Source organism: Lepisma saccharinum, chromosome 13 (assembly GCF_977018435.1).
Source record: "Lepisma saccharinum chromosome 13, izLepSacc3.1, whole genome shotgun sequence".
Classification (NCBI taxonomy): domain Eukaryota; kingdom Metazoa; phylum Arthropoda; class Insecta; order Zygentoma; family Lepismatidae; genus Lepisma; species Lepisma saccharinum.
This window is the reverse complement of record NC_139241.1, coordinates 57,395,681-57,416,757: the sequence shown is the minus strand read 5'-3', so window position 1 is coordinate 57,416,757 and position 21,077 is coordinate 57,395,681. Positions and strand designations below refer to the sequence as shown.

The 21,077-nt window shown below is 38.9% G+C and overlaps 1 protein-coding gene across 2 annotated transcripts in view; it reads right to left on the bottom strand.

Annotated features, from left to right (window-relative positions):
• Window positions 1-1,386: 1,386 nt before the first annotated feature.
• LOC145997315 (chromatin-remodeling complex ATPase chain Iswi-like) overlaps window positions 1,387-21,077 on the bottom strand; it is a 105,266-nt gene continuing 85,575 nt past the window's right edge. For both annotated transcript variants that reach the window (XM_083134218.1, XM_083134219.1), the window contains exons 22-23: window positions 4,131-4,300; window positions 1,387-2,095 (exon numbers count right to left, since the gene is read on the bottom strand). In XM_083134218.1, coding sequence (XP_082990344.1) covers window positions 1,771-2,095; window positions 4,131-4,300 — 495 coding nt within the window. In that variant the 3' untranslated portion in view covers window positions 1,387-1,770. The remainder of the gene's footprint in view (window positions 2,096-4,130; window positions 4,301-21,077) is intronic.

Here is a 21,077-nt window from a genome sequence, read left to right as displayed (position 1 = left end):
ATGGTCACACAATGGATCCAGTTTCAAACTTTTGCACCAGCGTACACAACTGTTTCATGGACCACTGAATGGAACCAAATATTATTTTTCGGCTGCATTTGTCAGAAGTGTAACGCCATGCACTCTTTATACTTGACTTCTTGCATTGCTTCGGTGACAATACAGAACAACAAAATTTGACTTCATTTATGAACATAAACCATTAGATCATACACATCAATCAAGAACTATCAAAATCGGAGGCCAGAGCACTGTGGCTTCAATTTACAGGAGAATTGCAAAGCACAAACAACAATTTTTCAGTAAATAAAAATACATGCAAATAATAAAAATCACTAAAAACCAACAATTAATAAAAACGACTAATAAACCCAGAAATAATAATATCTAAAAAACATGTGATTTGCACAGGACATGCAGAAACAGAAATTTCAAAAATGAAACACAAGAGTAAAATTGCAATGCAAATTAACGAAGTAATTTCAAACATATTTGCATTTCCTTTGATTTTATAGCAGGTAGTTAAATAATAACTTTAGGACCTCCCTGATGGCATAGTGGTAACCAAGGGGGCACAGGTTCGACCTGATGGAGGCACATTGCACAGTGGTTCAGATGACACTTTAAACTGTAGGTCCACAAGCGATTAGCCTATCTGTGTACTTGACAATTCAATTTTCACAAGGACTCCCATCTCTGAATTCGACACAAGACTGGGACTTGTTTCATCTCAATACCATCCCTAGTGTATGTTTAATTTTTTAAGGCAGCAACTTAAAATCTCTGGAATAAAGTTTTTATGCATATTTTACATGTCAAGCAGAAAACTATTTTCTATGTATAAATTAGGGATGGGACCGATTAATCGGTACTCTATCGGTATCAGCCGATATAGGCATATCGGTGTATCGGTAAAATTACCGATTATATTACCGATACGATATATCGATAAATATCTGATAATTTAGTGCAAAATTCTGCCATTTTGTTGTAATTTTTATGAATAATCTACATGCCCTATTTTCTAAAAACGTAAATATCTAAATATGCAATTTCTTTTGCACTGCAGTCACCTTGAAACACACATTTATTAAGGAGGTCAATGAACCTTTCAGTTTCAGTATAAATACAAAATCCTGTTCATTGCTAAATTGTCTTCTGATAAGTCTATATGGTTGCATGAAAGAAAACGTTCTGGGTGGCCTTAACTCCGCCACTTAAAATAAGACATTATATAATAATAATGATAAATATAAAGTCTGTAATTTAGTGCAAAATCCTTCAATTTTGTAACTATTAACCATGAGTAATAATTTAGTGACTTGCATCATGAATGCCACTTACGGCATTAATGCTAAGGATGAACGGATATGAAGAAAATGCAAATTGTTGCAAAAGATTTTTATGAAATTCACAACTTCTTGGCTGTATTACAGGTACATTTGCACAATCATTTTATTTCAAAATTGATTACAACCTCATGGGGGGAAAATGCAGCTACAAAATGGCACTTGGGAAATGCCAAAGAATAATTTTACACCTTTGGGGTGATGAGTTTGCAATGCCCATTTCTACAAAGTATGTGTAATGGTATTTGCTTAATACAAAACCATGAAATTTTATCATTCATTGAAAATTATAAGGTTAAAAATGTTAAAAATGCATGTTCAATACGTCAATAATTACATTCATTTTGCCCACATCTGGACATACATGGAATCACTTAAAAGGCCTTAAGTTGATGGACCCAGGAAATCTTGCAATTTTGAATCACTTATTTTTCTTTAGTCTTTCACCATCCGAAGAGGTTCTCTTTTCGTAACGTTTTCTCTTGCGTGTTTCCTCTCTGGACATTTTCGTGCTAGTTTCGGGCCTTTGTTTCTCCCGTCCTGGTCGTTTCTTCCCTTCCAAATCCAAATTCCCATCCATTTTGTTCTGCTTATACCTCTCGTTCTTATCCTTCTCTTGTTTACTCTTCTCTTCCATCTCCGCATCTTCCCTCTCAATGATATTTAACAGTGTGTTGCACCGTCGCTGAAGTTCCATAGCAGATCTTGACTTCATGAACCAATCAAAGCGGAACTGAGGTGCTGATCTGCAACAAGTTGAAAATTGAATCAAACATTGCTTAATCCTCATGCAAGCATAATGTAAAAATTAAAGCGTGCATGCAGCTCTTACAGTCTAAGGTTTCCGTCCCAGGGCAAATCCCCGAGACGTACCTTAGCCATAATGGATTTCACCCTCTTTCCTGGTTCTGTTGACCAACGGGTGACAAGATAGAGCAGAATTTACGTTACACAATTTCCAATTGACTATGTTTACTCTCATTAGCAATACAAGAGCACGCCGATTCAATTTAGAGGAAAGTTGATTAGGGGTGAAGGGATGAACATCCTAACAGGGCAGGTACTATCTTGGGTTCCTGGAACGATCCTCAGTGCTGGAACAGTCAGCTGGGAGCTGGTCCCGCTGGCTGGCCTGAGACTGGCCCTCGCTTAACTCCATGGCTTCTGGTGGGCAAGTAGTGGATTCCTTCCTCTCTGTGGCCAGCAGAAGTCGCACTCCCAGAAACTCGACGTGGACCCATGATCTACTTGCCTATCTCCTTCTATTCTCTTGGGAGTTGGGGGCAACATTTAGGAAATGGTTTCAGGGTTAATATATTCTCAGTTTACAGCTTCTAAAACCCACTACACACTGTCCACAGATTACTGTCACTCCTGCATGTTCACAGACTATAATTGCCCCTAAAATTTTGCCCAATTCTTAGTCTGTACTTTTGTACTTGAATATTCAATTGACAATATTTCTGTTAATTCAGCATGTAGTGGGTAAAGAACCATCTGTTGATCTGTTTTGTTACAGGAGACCAATGTGAAATTTCCTGCAAGTGGAATAGGCCTCTGCAATGCACTCCATTCACAGTTTCAGCCAATGTTGCCAACTCTTGCAGTTAATAAATTCACGAAATGCTCAATGTAACTTTATATTGCCCTCAGGCAAAATCTATTTGTACACCCAGCCAGCATTCCTAATGGAGAGAATCGGAGGAGACCAAGGCATGGGTATTTCACTGTTCTTGTTCATTCCTCTAATCATCATTCATCTTCATCTTTGTGATTAAGCTAGAGAGGTAGAGAAATGACATCGTCCCCCAGCTAGGAGCCACAGTGGAGAAGTTCCAGGTCCGATTCCTGATTGTAGGTGAAACTTCAAAGGTGTAAACAAAGATTTGAATTTTTCTGGCCCTGTCCCTGTATAAAGCAGCTCTGGGGAAGGTGGATGGAGCATGGTGCTGATCACCACCTCAAAAAGAAAAATGTCAGATCGAGAATGTGTTTCATGGCATGGTGTAATGTGCACAGGGGACTTTTGACAACACTCCTTCCACAACGATGGTCTCTATCATGGGGCTGTTTACGTCATATCATTAGAATGTGATCAGATCACTTGTGACACAACCACAGGCAAATAGTTTAGATACTGTTAAAATGGGACTTCATTTAAATTGAAAGTGAGCAGCTTGCAGGTTAATAATAAAAGCACCCCCAACCCCACACTTTCCCTAAAATGTTGAGGCCTATCTAAAAATTTACACTCCCAAGAACTGTTGAGAAGTACATACTGAAGGGTGAATTTATGGTTTCACAACTTGTTAATAAGACTGGCAGAGTTTTAACTCTAAGTAGTAATATTTCACTGTAGTTGGCAACTTTGAAGAAAGCTTCATCACTTTTAATTATCCAATTTTTTGGACTGACCTTGAGGCTAGAAAGGTTATTAGCAAGATATAATAAAAAGTCAGAACATAAATAGAATTAGCGTTAAATTGGTCGAACAGCAGGAAAACTAGATATAAAAATATTTATGGTGAGTTGGTATTAACAACATTTCCAGATCTGAAGAATGAACAAGGTCGATCTGAAAATTAGAAAAACAAAAAAGCAGGTTCATGCTGTAACTATTGTCCGAGTTAACGTTACGATCTTGAAGAATGTAAAATGTCGATCATTTATTTTCACAATAAAAAGCTGCTTATTGCTCTCTGATAATTAGGACTCCATAATTCACTGTGTGCACCATGAAGCATTGACACAATAACATTAAATGGAAAACAATTGGCTTACCTTACAGCAGTGCTCAGTTGCTCATACACATTCTCCCTATCAAAACCCAGCCTGTGAAGCATGCAAATCAGGAACCTATCCTGCTCCTCTGTATAGGGCCTGGCTCCTTTGTACTTCTGCAAGGTGTATGATAACTTCAACTGATGGAATGGAGCTCTGTAACTTGCAATCTGAAAGTAATTAATCAAAATGAGTTATTATTTTTACCTCTTCAAGTTTTCTATCTCTACTTAGGTTATTTCAGTAGCAGAGCTGAGCCGATAGCAATGCATTTGTATCAGAAAGTATCTTACCGTTTGGCACACAGCAGATGTAGTGTGTAGAAATTTCTGTGATAAATGCAGGTCAACCAGGACTCGACAAGCACTGACAGACAATTCCATGCAGGTGAAACAGTAAGAGCGAAAAATCAGGTGAAATCAGAACTCAGGTTTGAGTCCTGGTTGAGACTATATTTTTTACTGAAATTTCTATGCGGAAAGTGTATGTTAGAATTTAATCATTGATATCGGCTAATATTTGTCCGGGAATCTCGTGGGTTAAATGCACAATTTTCATTATTTTTTGAAACTGAGAAATGGATTTTGCAATACCATGGAATGTAAATGGAATATTTTAGAGCAGGATTGCAACGGAAAATTTATGTATCAACATTTATAAATATTCAACTAATTTGAATTGCTACAATTTTCAAGCACTCCTATCGGTAGAAATCAGTAAGAATATCGACATCGGTATCAGTTATAAGTGGTATCGGCTCTACCTTATTTAGTAGCGTTGTGTTTCACAACTGACCAACTAATCTGATTGAATTAGTGGACAATGTTCGCTATTGCTAAAATTCAAGGTGCTTCATGGACCATGCTCAAGACAGAATGGTGGGCATTTGATGTATGTCCCCTTTTGTACAGGCATTTCTGATAATACGTACTTTCACTCACCAATATCTGCATTATTCCTTTTCTTCTCCCAGATACACTGCTATTGGCTCAGCCCAATATTCTTTTACAGAGTAAACAGGAATAGAGCAAACAATGTTTACCAACATCTTAATAAATTAGATAAAAAAATCTGGTATTGCAAAATTATGCACGTACAAATCTTTATTATGCATGCTGTTTTCTTTTTTTAAATGCTAACTATTAATTTTATGAAATACAAAAGATTTGTTAAAAATGGGAGCCGATTCAAAATTATTGTTGGGGTTTCTCTGGAAAGAAAATACACTGCAACTTAGAAAATGAAAGTTCTACTCAAAAAAGTTTTATCTGGCAATTTTATACAAACGGTTATTTCGTATCTCTGGTACTGACTTTCAATTGGATTTCATCTTATGAAACGCCATGTCTCCACCACCAATCGTACTCAGTTTGAGGTCCCTTTATGATTGCTACAGCTCTGCACCTGATTTATTTTAGAGAAGGCTTTTGCAAGGAACGACCATGTCCATTAGCTCCCACTGCTCCTTACAGGCTTTCTATAAGGCAGCTATGTTGCATGGACATCTGTTTCCCAAAGCCCTTTTCGGTAGTCAAAAAGTACAAAAATCCATGGGCGATGAATCAGTTGACTTCACTGGAATGTTACTGGAAGGAATAGAATGTATTCTTGTTGCCTGTTCCATTCTCCTTAGGAACATAAAAGCCAAAAGACAGGTATGGCTGGAAGCCATGTCCTGATAACAGTGTCAGGATTTCAGTGCAGTAAATTGGGAGTCAGAACTTCAGTTTGATAATATGCAGAGTTGACTTTGGCTTGTTGGCAACTTCCCATTATAGCTGTATCCAGCGATAATCAAGAATCCTTTCGAAAACTTTAGTTGCAGTGTGACAAAGCAAGAACTTTTTTTTAACTCCGCTCTTGTGGCACTTATAGAAACTTCAAATCCTGGTTGATGATGGTCACAGACTATAAAGATGTTCCCAACTTGCATGCAATGCTTTGTAGTGTGGCTGGGTTACTGGAAGACACAAGGGATTTGACCTTCCTCACCACGTCCGGAGTATGCTTATTTGCAGGTCATGTACGAGGCGTATTTTTTAAGTAAGTACAGTTTTGATATGTACAAAAAACAAGTAAACTTTTTGTAACAATTTTATTGTTACATGAAAGACCACACTTTTATCCAGGGACCTGTAACGTAACGCAATTCATTGTTATTTGTCACCGTTCCGCGTTATTTCCATACCGGGTATCGCGTACCGGCCCAAGTGCTGTGGACCGTTCCAAGGAAAATACCAGAACCTCTTGGTAAGGCGAACAGTAACGCTTCTGCTATACCGTTCCGTTCGTACCCGAGAGTGCTTCGGGGACGACAGCTTTGGGTACACAGAGTGGAACGTTAAAATACCCGTACCAGAAAGCATGGAACTTGTTCCTTAACTGAATGCCGGTTCCGTTACGGTACGTACCTCTCCTTAGAATCATACCGGTACAAATTCATGATGGGTATATCTGATCTTTAGGATCGGGTACAATTGTAACAAAACCTATTTTCAACAAATCAAATGGGTATTGAATGGATCAGAAAATATATATCACGTAACTCTTCATTTTAAAACTTTCATTGTTGAATTCTTGAAAAATCGATAAGAACTAATATTAATTGAGGTTGTAGGCAATAAAATATAAATTGTATATATATAAATAAATATGGAATCGTGAGATTTGTTATTAATAATGTTACTTTTATATAACCAATACACGTAATATTGGGTGCAAGGTGAACATATTTAAAAAAAATATTTTCAAGCAAGATATTGAAAGTTCGACATGATGATAGTTTATGTAATTAGAATATTACCAACTAATAATACATGTGGAAAAAAGGGAAAGTTAATGTACGCCATATTGAGTAATGTTACCATCTAAGTTACAGATCTGAAATTCGGGTTGACCTGCCATTGCCAATCAAAATTATTTTGGTAAAACTGGAAATTAGACGCCATATTGAAAAATGTCACTTCTTAAGATAGAGAAGTGAAATTCGGTGTGGTGGTAGATCTTGCTAATTAGTGCATGTTAAATCAACATGATTGTTGAAAACCGGAAGTTGATGGACGCCATATTGAAAAATGTTACTTCTTAAGATATAGAAGTGAAATTCGGATTGACGGTAGCTTATCTGAATTAGAACATGGAAAATAGACATGATTGTGGAAAACCGGAAGTTCATGGACGCCATATTGAAAAACGTTACTTTTTAAGATATAGAAGTGAAATTCGATTTGGTGGTAGATCTTGCTAATTAGTGCATGTTAAATCAACATGATTGTTGAAAACCGGAAGTTGATGGACGCCATATTGAAAAAAGTTACTTCTTAAGATATAGATGTGAAATTCGGTTTGACGGTAGCTTATGTGAATTAGAGCATGGAAAATAGACATGATTGTGGAAAACCGGAAGTTCATGGACGCCATATTGAAAAACGTTACTTCTTAAGATAGAGAAGAGAAATTCGATTTGGTGGTAGATCTTGCTAATTAGTGCATGTTAAATCAACATGATTGTGGAAAACCGGAAGTTGATGGACGCCATATTGAAAAACGTTACTTCTTAAGATAGAGAAGAGAAATTCGATTTGGTGGTAGCATATGCTAATTCGTGTATGGCAAATCAACATGATTGTGGAAAACCGGAAGTTCATGGACGCCATATTGAAAAAATGTTACTTCTTATGATAGAGAAGTGAAATTCGGTTTGGTGGTAGATCTTGCTAATTAGTGCATGTTAAATCAACATGATTGTGGAAAACCGGAAGTTGATGGACGCCATATTGAAAAATGTTACTTCTTAAGATATAGAAGTGAAATTCGGTTTGACTGTAGCTTATGTGAATTAGAGCATGGCAAATTGACATGATTGTGGACAACCGGAAGTTCATGGACGCCATATTGAAAAACTTTACTTCTTAAGATAGAGAAGAGAAATTTGATTTGGTGGTAGATCTTGCTAATGAGTGCATGTTAAATCAACATGATTGTGGAAAACCGGAAGTTGATGGACGCCATATTGAAAAATGCTATTCCTTAAGATATACAAGTCAAATTCGGCTTAATGGTAACTTATGGTAATTAGTACATGGCAAATAAACATGATTGTGGAAAACCGGAAGTTGGTGGACGCCATATTGAAAAATGTGAAATTTAGTTTGATGGTAGATTATGGAAATTACAGCATGGAAAATCAACATGATTGTGGAAATCCGGAATTTGGTGGACGATATATTGAAAAACGTTACTTCTTAAGACAGAGGAGTGAAATTTGGTTTGATGGTAGCTTATGGGAATTAGAGCTTGACAAATGAACATGATTCTGGAAAACCTGAGTTTGATGGAATTCGTATTTAATTTTTAATAAATAAAAATTGAATCGACACTCAAATGTATTTCTTTTTCAACATAGCGTCTATCAACTTCCAGTTTTACAGACAGCATATGCATTGTCCATGTTCGAATTAGTAAGCGCAATAATCTAATCGAATTTCACTTCTTCATCTTAATAAATTGCATTTTCCATTATGCCGTCCATCGACTTTCGGTTTTATAATATCATATAAATTGACCATGTTCTAATTAACATAAGCAATCACCAAAGGAAAGAGGAATATTAAAGTAAATTTTTCCGTTAACGTCCGGTTTTCCCTAATCATGTTGATTTCCAATGCAGTAGTATCCATAATATCATAAAACCGAATTTCACTCCTCTATCTTAAGAATTAACGTATTTCAATATGGCGTCCACCAACTTCCGGTTTTCCGGAATCACGTTGATTTGCCATGCTCTAATTCCCATAAGCTACCTTCAAGCCGAATTTCACTTCTCTATCTTAAGAAGTAACATTTTTCAATATGGCGTCCATCAACTTCCGGTTTTCTACAATCATGTTGATTTGCCATGCTCTAATTCCCATAAGCTACCTTCAAGCCGAATTTCACTTCTCTATCTTAAGAAGTAACATTTTTCAATATGGCGTCCACCAACTTCCGGTTTTCCGGAATCACGTTGATTTGCCATGCTCTAATTCCCATAAGCTACCTTCAAGCCGAATTTCACTTCTCTATCTTAAGAAGTAACATTTTTCAATATGGCGTCCATCAACTTCCGGTTTTCTACAATCATGTTGATTTGCCATGCTCTAATTCCCATAAGCTACCTTCAAGCCGAATTTCACTTCTCTATCTTAAGTAGTAACATTTTTCAATATGGCGTCCACCAACTTCCGGTTTTCCGGAATCACGTTGATTTGCCATGCTCTAATTCCCATAAGCTACCTTCAAGCCGAATTTCACTTCTCTATCTTAAGTAGTAACATTTTTCAATATGGCGTCCATCAACTTCCGGTTTTCTACAATCATGTTGATTTGCCATGCTCTAATTCCCATAAGCTACCTTCAAGCCGAATTTCACTTCTCTATCTTAAGAAGTAACATTTTTCAATATGGCGTCCACCAACTTCCGGTTTTCCGGAATCACGTTGATTTGCCATGCTCTAATTCCCATAAGCTACCTTCAAGCCGAATTTCACTTCTCTATCTTAAGAAGTAACATTTTTCAATATGGCGTCCATCAACTTCCGGTTTTCTACAATCATGTTGATTTGCCATGCTCTAATTCCCATAAGCTACCTTCAAGCCGAATTTCACTTCTCTATCTTAAGAAGTAACATTTTTCAATATGGCGTCCATCAACTTCCGGTTTTCCACAATCATGTTGATTTAGCCGTGCTCTAATTAGCATAATCTACCTTCAAACTCAATTTCACTTCTCTACCTATTTTAAAAGTAATGGGTCCTACTGCACATGCCTCCTAGTAACAGGTTGCCTGAATGACGAATATCGACCTTCTGCGCAGGTCGTTGTAATTAGTATAATATACATGAGCTTGTTGAAACTAATTGTTTCTATTGTTAAAAGTTTGCCAGAGTGACGGTCTTCAAAATTTTTGCATAGCTGATACCATTATTAAAAAAAATGAAAGATAAACTAGATAGCATTTATACATATTTTTCGGATAAATAAAATCCAGAAAGATCACGAATTACTTTTTTCTAAAGTTATTATAATTAGTTTTAAACAAGGAAGTGTATATTTATCGGTATTCCATTTGCTGCTGTGGAATGTTGATTGACAGTAAACTGTTATGATACGTACTGTAAGTTCCTGTTACAAATGTTACCCGCTTCATCCATTTCTATCCACGTACCGGTATTTTAATAACAAGCGCTGGTCATTGTGCTTCAGTACCGGTTACCAACTTGTGGTTCCATTTCGTACCCGGTAGCTACCGTTCAGGTACAGTATGTACGGGTACGATCGTACCCGTTCCATCCGAGACCCGTTCCACTCAGTACCTGAAGCGAATGGGTCGTTGAGTAACGGTACGCCTAATTTACCCAGGTTGTAGGTAGGTCCAATCTGTCCGGTACTGTGTGGAACGCCAATGCCATTGTAACGCATATCGATAGTTCCGTTCGTAACTTGACAGCGTTACAAGTTGGGTTACGTTACAGGTCCCTGCTTTTATCTACTTTTCCACATAATTGCCACCAATATTAAGGCACTTATCATATCAAACAACAAGCTTTTGTATTCCGTCGTCATAGAAGTTTGCCGCCTGAGTTGACAGTCACTGCAACACGGCCGTTTTGAGGCTATCGTCGTCATCATGGCACTGACCTCCGAGATGCTTCTTCAGTTGCAGAAACACATGGTAGTCACTTGGTGCTAGATCGGGGCTGTATGGAGGATGATCAAATTGTTCCCAGCCAAATGATGCGATGAGATCTTGACAAGAAAAGTCAAGGCTCTACCTAAACGTTTGCTTTTGTGCACCTCAGTTAACATTTTTGGTACCCATCGTGAGCACAATTTTCGATAGTTTAAGCGTTCGGTAACAATTTCGTAGATAACACTTCTTGAAACTTCAGGGAACTCCTCTGATATCGAAGAAATCATGAAGCGTCTGTTCTCTTTCACTTTTTTGTCTACTTTCTGCACCAAATTGACAGTGATCATGAACATTCTTCCGGCCATCTTTGAAAACTCTTACCCACTTGCGTACCATTCCATCACTCATAGTGTTTTGCCCGTACACTTCACAAATCTGACGGTGAATTTCAACTGCTTTCACGCCTTTAGCACAAAGAAAACAAATAACAGCGCGTATTTCACAGTCGGCAGAGGCATTTTAAATAAGCAAAAGCAAATGTATACATGATCGATTGTTGCCGCAATGGTGTCTGTGGCTTGGCAACAGATGTAGGTACACAGTGCGCATGCACGGGACACCGACCGCAGCGCTGCAGCGGCGGAATTTCAAAACGGTACTTACTTTAAAAATACGACTCATATTTACCTCTCTCTTTCAGGTTCCTGCACATATAAATGATAGAGGAATAGTAATAGCGTGGATCGGAAACAGCAGTAATGCAGCTTTTCCAAGATGGTTCAACTTACTACACTCACATTTTCCGCGAAGCTGTTTTACATTATTTTCTATTAATTTCGGTAGCCACTGCTACAATCCTCGTTGAAATACGTTGTGTTGTTGCTTGGAGCGTTTCTGTTGTTTTTCCTAAATCAACGCTAGGTGTGCTGCTGTCGCCTGTATGTCTGCATATATGTCGTCTGCTGTTCAGCGGTGTTAATTGCTGCAGTACGGGAAGCCAGGCGTGGTGTGCCTGACCACTATCTATGTTCAATTCATGGTTGTAGTGCATGATGGCGTGTGTTTCCTTGATTTTTGTGTCTATGAGAGTGTGTGCTTTCTATTTGACATATACTTTCTCAATTTACTATGGCATAGTTGCAGCTGCACAAATAATGAGAAGACCTAGACTCAACTGGTTTGTGTTGACCTTGGCATATGGAAGTTTATGACCAGGAGCCGGATATTGATGACATTTCATCTTTTAACACATTCGGGTCTGGCCTCATAATACAGCATTGTTACCTCTGGTCTGCGGTTTTTGGTTGTTTTTCAAAAAATCATAGAAAAAATATCTTTAATTTGTTTCTATTTACCACATATTTCTTAAATCTACAAAACTTCCTCTTTTCAATGAACAAAAATTTGTTAAATTTTATTTTCATTTTCAGACGTTTTTTAATGTTTTTTTCAGCAATGTTTTGTGATGAAGAAAAAAGTACAACATTGTAACAAATGTTAATATAGAGATATTTGAAGTTCGTAATCTGGAAATTTCAATAATTAACTACATAAACTATCAATACATCTTTTGAATCTTGCATAAGAATACTTATGTGCACATAACAAAAAATAATTGCAAATTACAATTATCTTTTGTATGAAAAAGTGGCTGCAGGGCAGGACCAGACTATGTATCAGTTGGTTCTGCGTCATCTGTAAAAATTAAACAAACAAATAAATAAACTAAATAAATAAAATAAATTTTCATTTTACATACAATATACAAAATAATAACTGGAAAAACTAAAAATACATCAGTGCATGTAGGAGAATCAAGCAAGAGGCAAGATGAATAGACCCAAAAAAATTACCTCTTCTCACTTCATACATAAAATACTAGAGTTTGCAACACTGTTTATATTGTCGACAATAATTATTACAAATATAACCTACCTTCCAAATCTTCAAATTCATCTGCATCATCAAAATCGTCTAACTTCAAACTCTGAGGCGGAATCCTCTATGCAGTCTGGATCTAACGACACCATTCTAAGCAATGCACACTGTACATCAACCTGACAACAATCAGTCACAGGTGCGAGATAAAAATAGCACATGAGTCACCTAGCGGTCGGAATTTCAACAGAGGGGCTTGAATGAACACGCGCATGAGACGAAGTACGAGCATAGCCCGTCGTTCAATCGGCAAAGCGATTGCATACTGCAGGACGGGCTATGCCCGTCGTTCGTCCACATTGACTTTAAGTGCACTGCGGGCTATGCCCGTCGTGAGACCCCAATGTGTTAACTGGTGCAACGTAGACATTGCTAACTAGTACAGAAATCCTGAACACTCTTCTCAGGTTGAATAAATGTATTTTTTTGTAATTTTTTTACCATTTTTTATTTTTCGGTCATTTCTTAAATTTTGTGTCATTTTTTTTAAAAATTATGCAACATTTTTAGGTCATTTTTTTAAAAAATTTGTGTCATTGCATGCTGAAACATAAGAAGTTCAACAAATTCTGTTTTGTCTGAATGTTATCTTGCGGTACTTCATCTGTGTTTAACTACTAGCACACTAAGGTGAAGAAGCAATTGTTAAATTGTTTGTCTTGGAATATATATATATATATATATATATATATATATATATATATATATATATATATATAATGGATAAAAGCAAGGAGGACCAAAAGGGCTAAGTAAAAATCAAATAAGGTAAAAGGAAACACTCACCGGACAGTAGGAAAATTCAAAATTTTCGCTAATTTATAGCATCATCGGTGTGAGAAGAAACAGTCCGTCTTCTGTTTCTTCTCACACCAATGATGCTATAAATTAGCGAAAATTTTGAATTTTCCTACTGTCCGGTGAGTGTTTCCTTTTACCTTATTTGATTTTTATATATATATATTGATGAAGGAATTGGGAGCATAAAAGTCGAAACATCAATTTGCCTCAAACATCGCTCTGAAGCTCGCAAGTTGAACGCTCATTCACCCCACATTCCACCGGATGCAGAGCCGAGCAACAAGAATTTTCCACTCGGCTCTGCACAGTCAGCAAGGCAACGGCCCTCGCCAGCGGTGAGTGCACCTCCACTGTAAATTTCCATCTGCATCCAGGGATACCCCAGGTGCACAGTGGAGGTGCAAAGTCCACCAACCTATGACTCAAATCCAATGTATAAAACCGCTGGAGACAGTAAATCGATCTCTCACTTCGCACCAATATCACCACCAAACTGATCGACGAGAAGAGGACGACGGCCTGCTGAGAGATCGCGACACTACGAGGCGGCAACAAGCGAGAAGCACACAAGCAGTCCGGATTAAGCCAACCGAAGAATCTGCAAGAATAAAACAAGTCGCCGAATTGCCTGCCGTCTCTTGTCGTCATTTTCGATCTCTCCAGCGGACACCTGTCACCGTCGCCGACGCCAGAAGCGGAGGGCCAGACCAACAGCAAGGGGTGAGTAGCGTTCAACAACACAGGCTCCCAACAATCCTTCATCAGCCTCCTTAAGGGTAGAGGTGGTTAGCCAAGTCAAACTTAAGACCTATTGTATTTATCTGAGCTACGTCCCGGCGTGACTCGATCCCGTACCTTACCCGACGTCACGCTACATGGTGGAGATAGCCGGCTCCACTCCGTGGAATTGCAGAAAATTTTAATTTTTTTTTACGTCACTCAAAACCCCATAATTTAAAATCCCCGCCGCACACAGCAGCAACCCTAGAAATTCTTCTTTTTCGATAATACACTTCGTATTATAAACTCCCCACTCGTAAAATTTCTCTTCCGCTCACTATCCTTCATTTCTTGTGAATAAGTGCATAAAAAAAATTCCCCCTCCCTAAATTCGCATGAACGAATCCCAAATTATTCTTCACGAAGAGCTAGACCGTTCTCTTGACCAGATTCTATCCTTAGCCTCCGCTATTAATTCGCCCGCTCCTTCCCCCAGAATAACCAGATCCAAGGCTCAACATCCCGATTATCCCCAGTTTTTAGGTGGTCTAGAAACACCCAAACGAAAAAAGAAACACCCAGAACCCCAAACCAGTACACCTAAAACTAACACCCCTACCACCATCAATCCATCCCCGTCAATAATGTCCGTAAATATACCCCATGGCTTATACCCGCCCCCTTCACAGGAAAAAACCCTCAAGAAGTTGAGCAGTTTTTTGAAAAGTTCGATAGCATTGCGGGCGCTTTGGCGTGGGAGGAAAATAAAAAACGCGAAATGTTGCCATTGTTCCTCGCAGACATAGCGCTCACATTTTTGAACGATCTCAAGAAGCAGCCAAACTTCAACACCCTCACCTTTCCGCAAATCAAAAAAGAATTAATTTCATTATTTAAAGGCAGTCACTTAGTCAGCATGCCCATCCAAATTTTATTAGAGACAAAGCAGGAAATTAACCAGCCCATTCATGATTATGTTATTCGTAAGAAAAATCTCGTCCTTCAATTCTTCCCGCAAGCGACGAACCCTCAAATCCTTTCGTATGTTGTGTCGGGACTTCGATCTAAACACATCGCTGCGATAGGAGACAAAGAGTTCACCGACACAAGTTCTCTTATTGCACATCTGCAGAATCAAGAAAGGCAAGACATGCTGATTCAAGCTAGACGCAATGAGGAACAAAGTGAAGCGATGAAACTGATAGATGCCGCTAAGTACATGCACTCCATTTACGCAACAGCCTCCCCTCAGTTTCCCAGCTGTACGCAACCACAGGTCAGCAACACGCATCCTTTCCCCACACCTCAGCCTGCTTCGTCATTTGTGACGTATTCCCCCCCTACCCCCCTCCCGCAGATCTCTCAAGCTCCATACAACTTTCTTCCGCAGCAATCTTATCAAGCTACACCAGCTCTCCCGACCAACTCATGGCAAGTCCAAACCACGCCCACAGCCCCTCCTTCCCTCCCCTCCAGTCAAGCTCCACACACGCAGTCCACTAGTTCTACCAGCGCTGCCGTTTCACAGTCTTGTAACGCAATTCTGCCATCTGGTGGTTCAACAGCGAACCAACTAGATTCAGTCACAAATCAATTGCAAACCTTAACATTAGAAAATAAAGTTGAAGCGTTGTGTCACACTGTACAGAACCTGGCGGACCAAATACAATCAAATAACAGTAATCAATTTCAGACCCGGCCTACTTTTTACGGCCAGGGGAATGGCAATCGCAGAGGTTCTACTCGCGGCATGCGACGTAATTTCAGATCTCGAGGTGGAAATAATAATTCAGACGGGGGGCGACAAAATTCACAGTTTTCGCAATGCCAGATCTGTTTCCGTTCAAATCACTCTACCAGGGACTGTTTTTATAACCCAAACAATGAAAACAAGGACGATTTAAACTGAAAAACCGTGTGAATCGATGGGACGGATCCACACGCAAGACAAAATTTGACACAGTTCCTATCCTTGAAAAAAACAACCTATTCTTCATTCAAGCTCATGTAAATAATCACCCCCTAGAAATTATGATTGACAACGCAAGCCAAATTAGTATTTGTCCTCAGCATTTAATTCCACCCAATGCAAAGAAAATTCAAATGCACAGCATTATTAAAGGCGTCACTGGTAACAGACTTCCTATCTCAGAAATTGTAATACTCCCCCTTCACATAGGAAAATATAGGTACTCCCACCCTTTTAGAGTTGTGCAATCCAACGAATTACCTCCTCTCCTTGGCAATGACTTCTTGAAGACACAAAATTGTGACATTTCACTTAGTACTAACCTGTTAACTCTTAGACGCTTAGGCCATATTCCAAACTATAACCTTCCCACAAAATCACACACCTACACCATCCCTGATGTGATTTTTTCTAAACTACACCCTACTAGCAACCAACACAGTTTAGTAACAATCCCAGAAAATGTAACCCTACAACCTAGAACCCGAACATATGTTCCAGTTTCCATCACTCCCCCCCTCCCCCACAATATCCTACTCACACCCTCTCAGGAAACACTCCTTACATACAATATCCTCATACCCCATGCTCTCCTTAACACTTCTTCCCCTCTGTTACTAATTCATAACCCCTCAGAGAAACCAGTCACACTCAAATCCAACACCCCACTTGGCCAAGCAACCCCCTGTGACATTCTAGTAGACATGACAGACACATCCAACACTGATACGACTACCACTACATACGCATGCACAGAAGACAATACAGAAAACACAAGACTGAAGGAAAGTCAGGAAAAATTTGACCCATCTTGCATTAGTATTAACCCTGACTTATCAGAGGCAGACAAACAAAAAATCATAGAGTTAGTATTTGCTTATGCTGATGTTTTAGCTTGGAAAGGCGATAAACTCACCACAACCCCAATTTATGAGTACGACATTGACATTGGCGACAATCAACCTCCCTATATGAGACAATACCCCATCCCTTTGAATCTTAGAGAGCAAATGAAAATTGAGCTTAACAAGCTCTTACAAGATGGAATCATTCGCAGGTCAGAAGGTAGTCCATTCCGACACCCAGTTCTCTTAGTGCGCAAGCGAGACAATTCGTTCCGCGTGGTGTCTGACCTTCGGGCACTGAATAAAATTATTCAGCCCTCTTCTCTCCCAACCCCTAACATTGATAACATTTTAGCAGACATGGCAGGCAAGAAATATTACACAACCCTTGACCTTAAATCGGCATTTTTTCAGGTAAAATTAACAGAAAGGTCGAAGAAAATGACCTCATTTGCAATTAGTAATTGTGGAAATTACGAGTATGAAGTACTGCCAATGGGATTGAAGACAAGTAGTCAGGTCATGAACAATGTAATGTCTATGGCTCTATCTGGCATAGATAGTTCCGAGATATCTGCATATACGGATGACATAATTTGCTACACAAACTCAGTTGATGCAATGCTACAAGTTTTACATAAAGTCTTTGCTAAATTACGTGCAGCCAATTTGAAACTAGGGCCAAATAAATGTAAATTTTGCTTTGAAGAAATTCCAGTCTTAGGCCATCTTGTGTCGCAAAAGGGATTTAAAATTTCTGATCACATCCTGCGTGCAATCAAAGAATTCCCTCCACCTAAATCCAAGAAGAATTTGAAATCCTTCCTAGGCATATGCAATTTCATCAGACGCTATGTACAAGGGTTTGCGGAACCCGCAGAATGTTTGTTCAAATTACTCAAAAAGAAAGTAAACTTTCATTGGCATGAAGAGCATCAGAAAAGCTTTGAGGCATTAAAAGACAAAATTATTTCCGCACCCATTCTTAGACCTTATGACCCAAAGCAGACTTCATGCGTATACATCGACGCGTCATACCAGGGTATGGGCGGTTGTCTTATGCAGAAAGATACTGATGGAATACTACATCCGATAGCCTTCTGCAGCAGACACCTTACAGACACTGAGAAAAAAGCAGATGTCTTTTCTCTTGAACTTGCAGCTGCCTTTTATGTCCTAAAATCATTCAAATTCTTCTTAATCAACACACCTTTTATAGTTTTCACAGATAACCATGCATTGTCTTACCTTAGAACAACAAAACAGTTGTCCGGGGTCCTTGCTCGAAGATCCCTCTTCTTCCAAGAGTTCGACTTCCAAATCCACCATATCCCATCATCACAGAATGGTATTGCTGATGCATTATCGAGGAATCCTGTAGACCCAGCCCCTTCCTTGCCCAACGACACAGCACAAGACACTTCCCTTGACACAGACGAGGAGGACATACTAAATCAAGTCTTCATGTTACAATCTGATGACTTTGACATAGGTACGGCACAAAGAGAGGACCCATACTTACAAGCATTAATCAAAATTCATGAAAACCACCCAGATGCTGATCACAAATTAGAGAAAACAGCCTACTCATTTGTTCTTGACAATGGAATCCTTTATAGGAACACTAAATTTTCACCAGGCTATAGAAGACAGTTATGTATTCCCCAAAAACTAAGAAAAGAAGTGTTTCAATTAATTCACTGTAACAAAATGATGGCCGCACATCAAGGTGCTGCTAAAACATACTCCCATCTCTCTTTACGCTACTATTGGCCTAATCTAAAGAAATATGTGTACGCTGCAGTACGCAAATGCACTGAATGTCAAGTAGCAAAAAGAGCTCACGGAGCCGTACAACATACACTGCAAACGAGCCCACCCGCTAGTCATCCCTTTAGCCAAATACATATTGACGTGTGTGGACCACTGACTTCAACCTCTGACACAGGACACAAATATTTTCTATCCGTTGTTGACAATTGTACCAGATTTGCCATAACTACAACCCTCCCCAACCATGATGCCAACTCAATAGCTAATGCTCTTGTCTCCCATGTTTTTCTCATTTTTGGTCTTCCAGAGACGATTATGCTTGACAGGAGCTCCCCGAACTGTAGCAAATTAATACAGGAATTATCCAAAATTACTGGTGTCACATTAAAATTTATTGATACTGCTGCCCACTTCAGAAATGGTGTAGTCGAATCATCTTTTCACTACTTGAAATCCATCATGAAAACTTATGTGGTACAAAAACAAGGTAAATGGCATGAACTTTTGGCTAGCGCGACCGATGCCCACAATGTAAGTACACATCTTGGCATGAACAACTCCCCCTATTTTTTGCTATTTGGACAACACCCTAGGTTAATTGCAGATGCTGTTCTCCCTACTAATCCCAACACCACTATCCACTCTAATGAACAGAGAATAGAACAACTCCAAGCCGCTCGAGAACTAGCACACAAACATTTAGCAAAGCGATTTGAGCAGCAAAAACAATGTGCCGACAAAAAGACACAACAAACAACCTACTCCCCTGGACAATTAGTGTATATTTTGGACACTACCCCTCATCCCCACGTACCCAAGGCATTTTCCTCCTCCTACAAATTTCGAGGGAAAATAATTTCACAAAACGACGCCAATTCCTATTTGGTGGAATACACCGATGGTCGTGGCAAACTGAAAACCGATGCTATCACGATTCACCGTTTGAAAACAAGGCACCTTGACTCGGACGAGTCTGTCACTTAAATATTCAATTTTTCCATTTTTCACCGTTGCACAGTCCATTCACACCTTATAAATATTCTTTTCGCACCCACATGTCAATATAATACTTGTATTTTCGCAATTTTTGTTTTCGCAACGCGATTTTTTCACCAAGCCGCACACAAGAACGAGCACATGTAAAAACGGAAGTTCCGCCATTTTGATTCACATAGTACCCTCTTCTTCCTGTTCCCTCCTCCTCAATACTGTACACATAAAAGAGTCGGGAATTAACTTTAAAAGCAAGTTCGAAGACTAAAATAAACTTTTAATATTCCACAAAATAATAATAAAGAAGTGGAAAGTAAAAACGGCCAATCAGGAACGTAGTCTCTCAACTGACTACTGGTTGAGTACGTGAATTTTCCACTCGCTTGAGACGCGATTTTTTTTTTTCTGTCTGCAGCAAACAGATGGTAAAAAAAAAAAACTCGCACAAGTATCTGCGCATGCGCGACCTACCCGTAGACGAATCTCGCACAGCTGACGATGTAGCAATCGCTTCGGCTCGAGCAAATACATCGCGGAGCGCAAAAGTAAACAAATGGTAATAAAATACAAACAAAAAAAAATGCAGAAGTTTATATTATAAACTATTCAGTCTCGAGAATCTCTTGCATTACAGCTTGTTATTCCTTCTCTTTTCTAATTTATCATTAGTGCTCTTTTACCTTTTTATTTGAGTAGCTACCTCGGAAAATATTTTTTTTCTTTTCATCACAAATCTCATGCTTAATACATGCTATTTTTTTTTAATGCAAACTCAGTTTTAAAATTGTATCCTTGTCCCTTTCAGGGTTCACCAACGACAATGGCACTAATGTTACTACTTTCCCTTTTTTCCCTCATTTTTTCGGTCACCACGGCGACTGAACATGTGAAAATCATCTCGGGAATTTATCTGAAAGAACTACCAGGAACCATCCCTTATCATTATACCATCCCCATCTACTATAATGTGAAATTAGAAATGCCTAAACCCCAGCACTTCCCATCAACACTACATAATGCCATGTGCAACAAAGGCGACGAAGATTCCAACCAATGTAAACTTGCGGTCCAACTCCAAAATTTTCATTCACACCTTTTTTCACACCTTTCCCTCTTCACAAGACCCACTCCCAACACTTCCGTAGTTAGACAAAAACGTGCACTCCTTGGCTTTATAAGTAGCATTGCTAACTATTGCTGTGATTTTGCCACTACTAAGCAACTAGAACCCTTATTC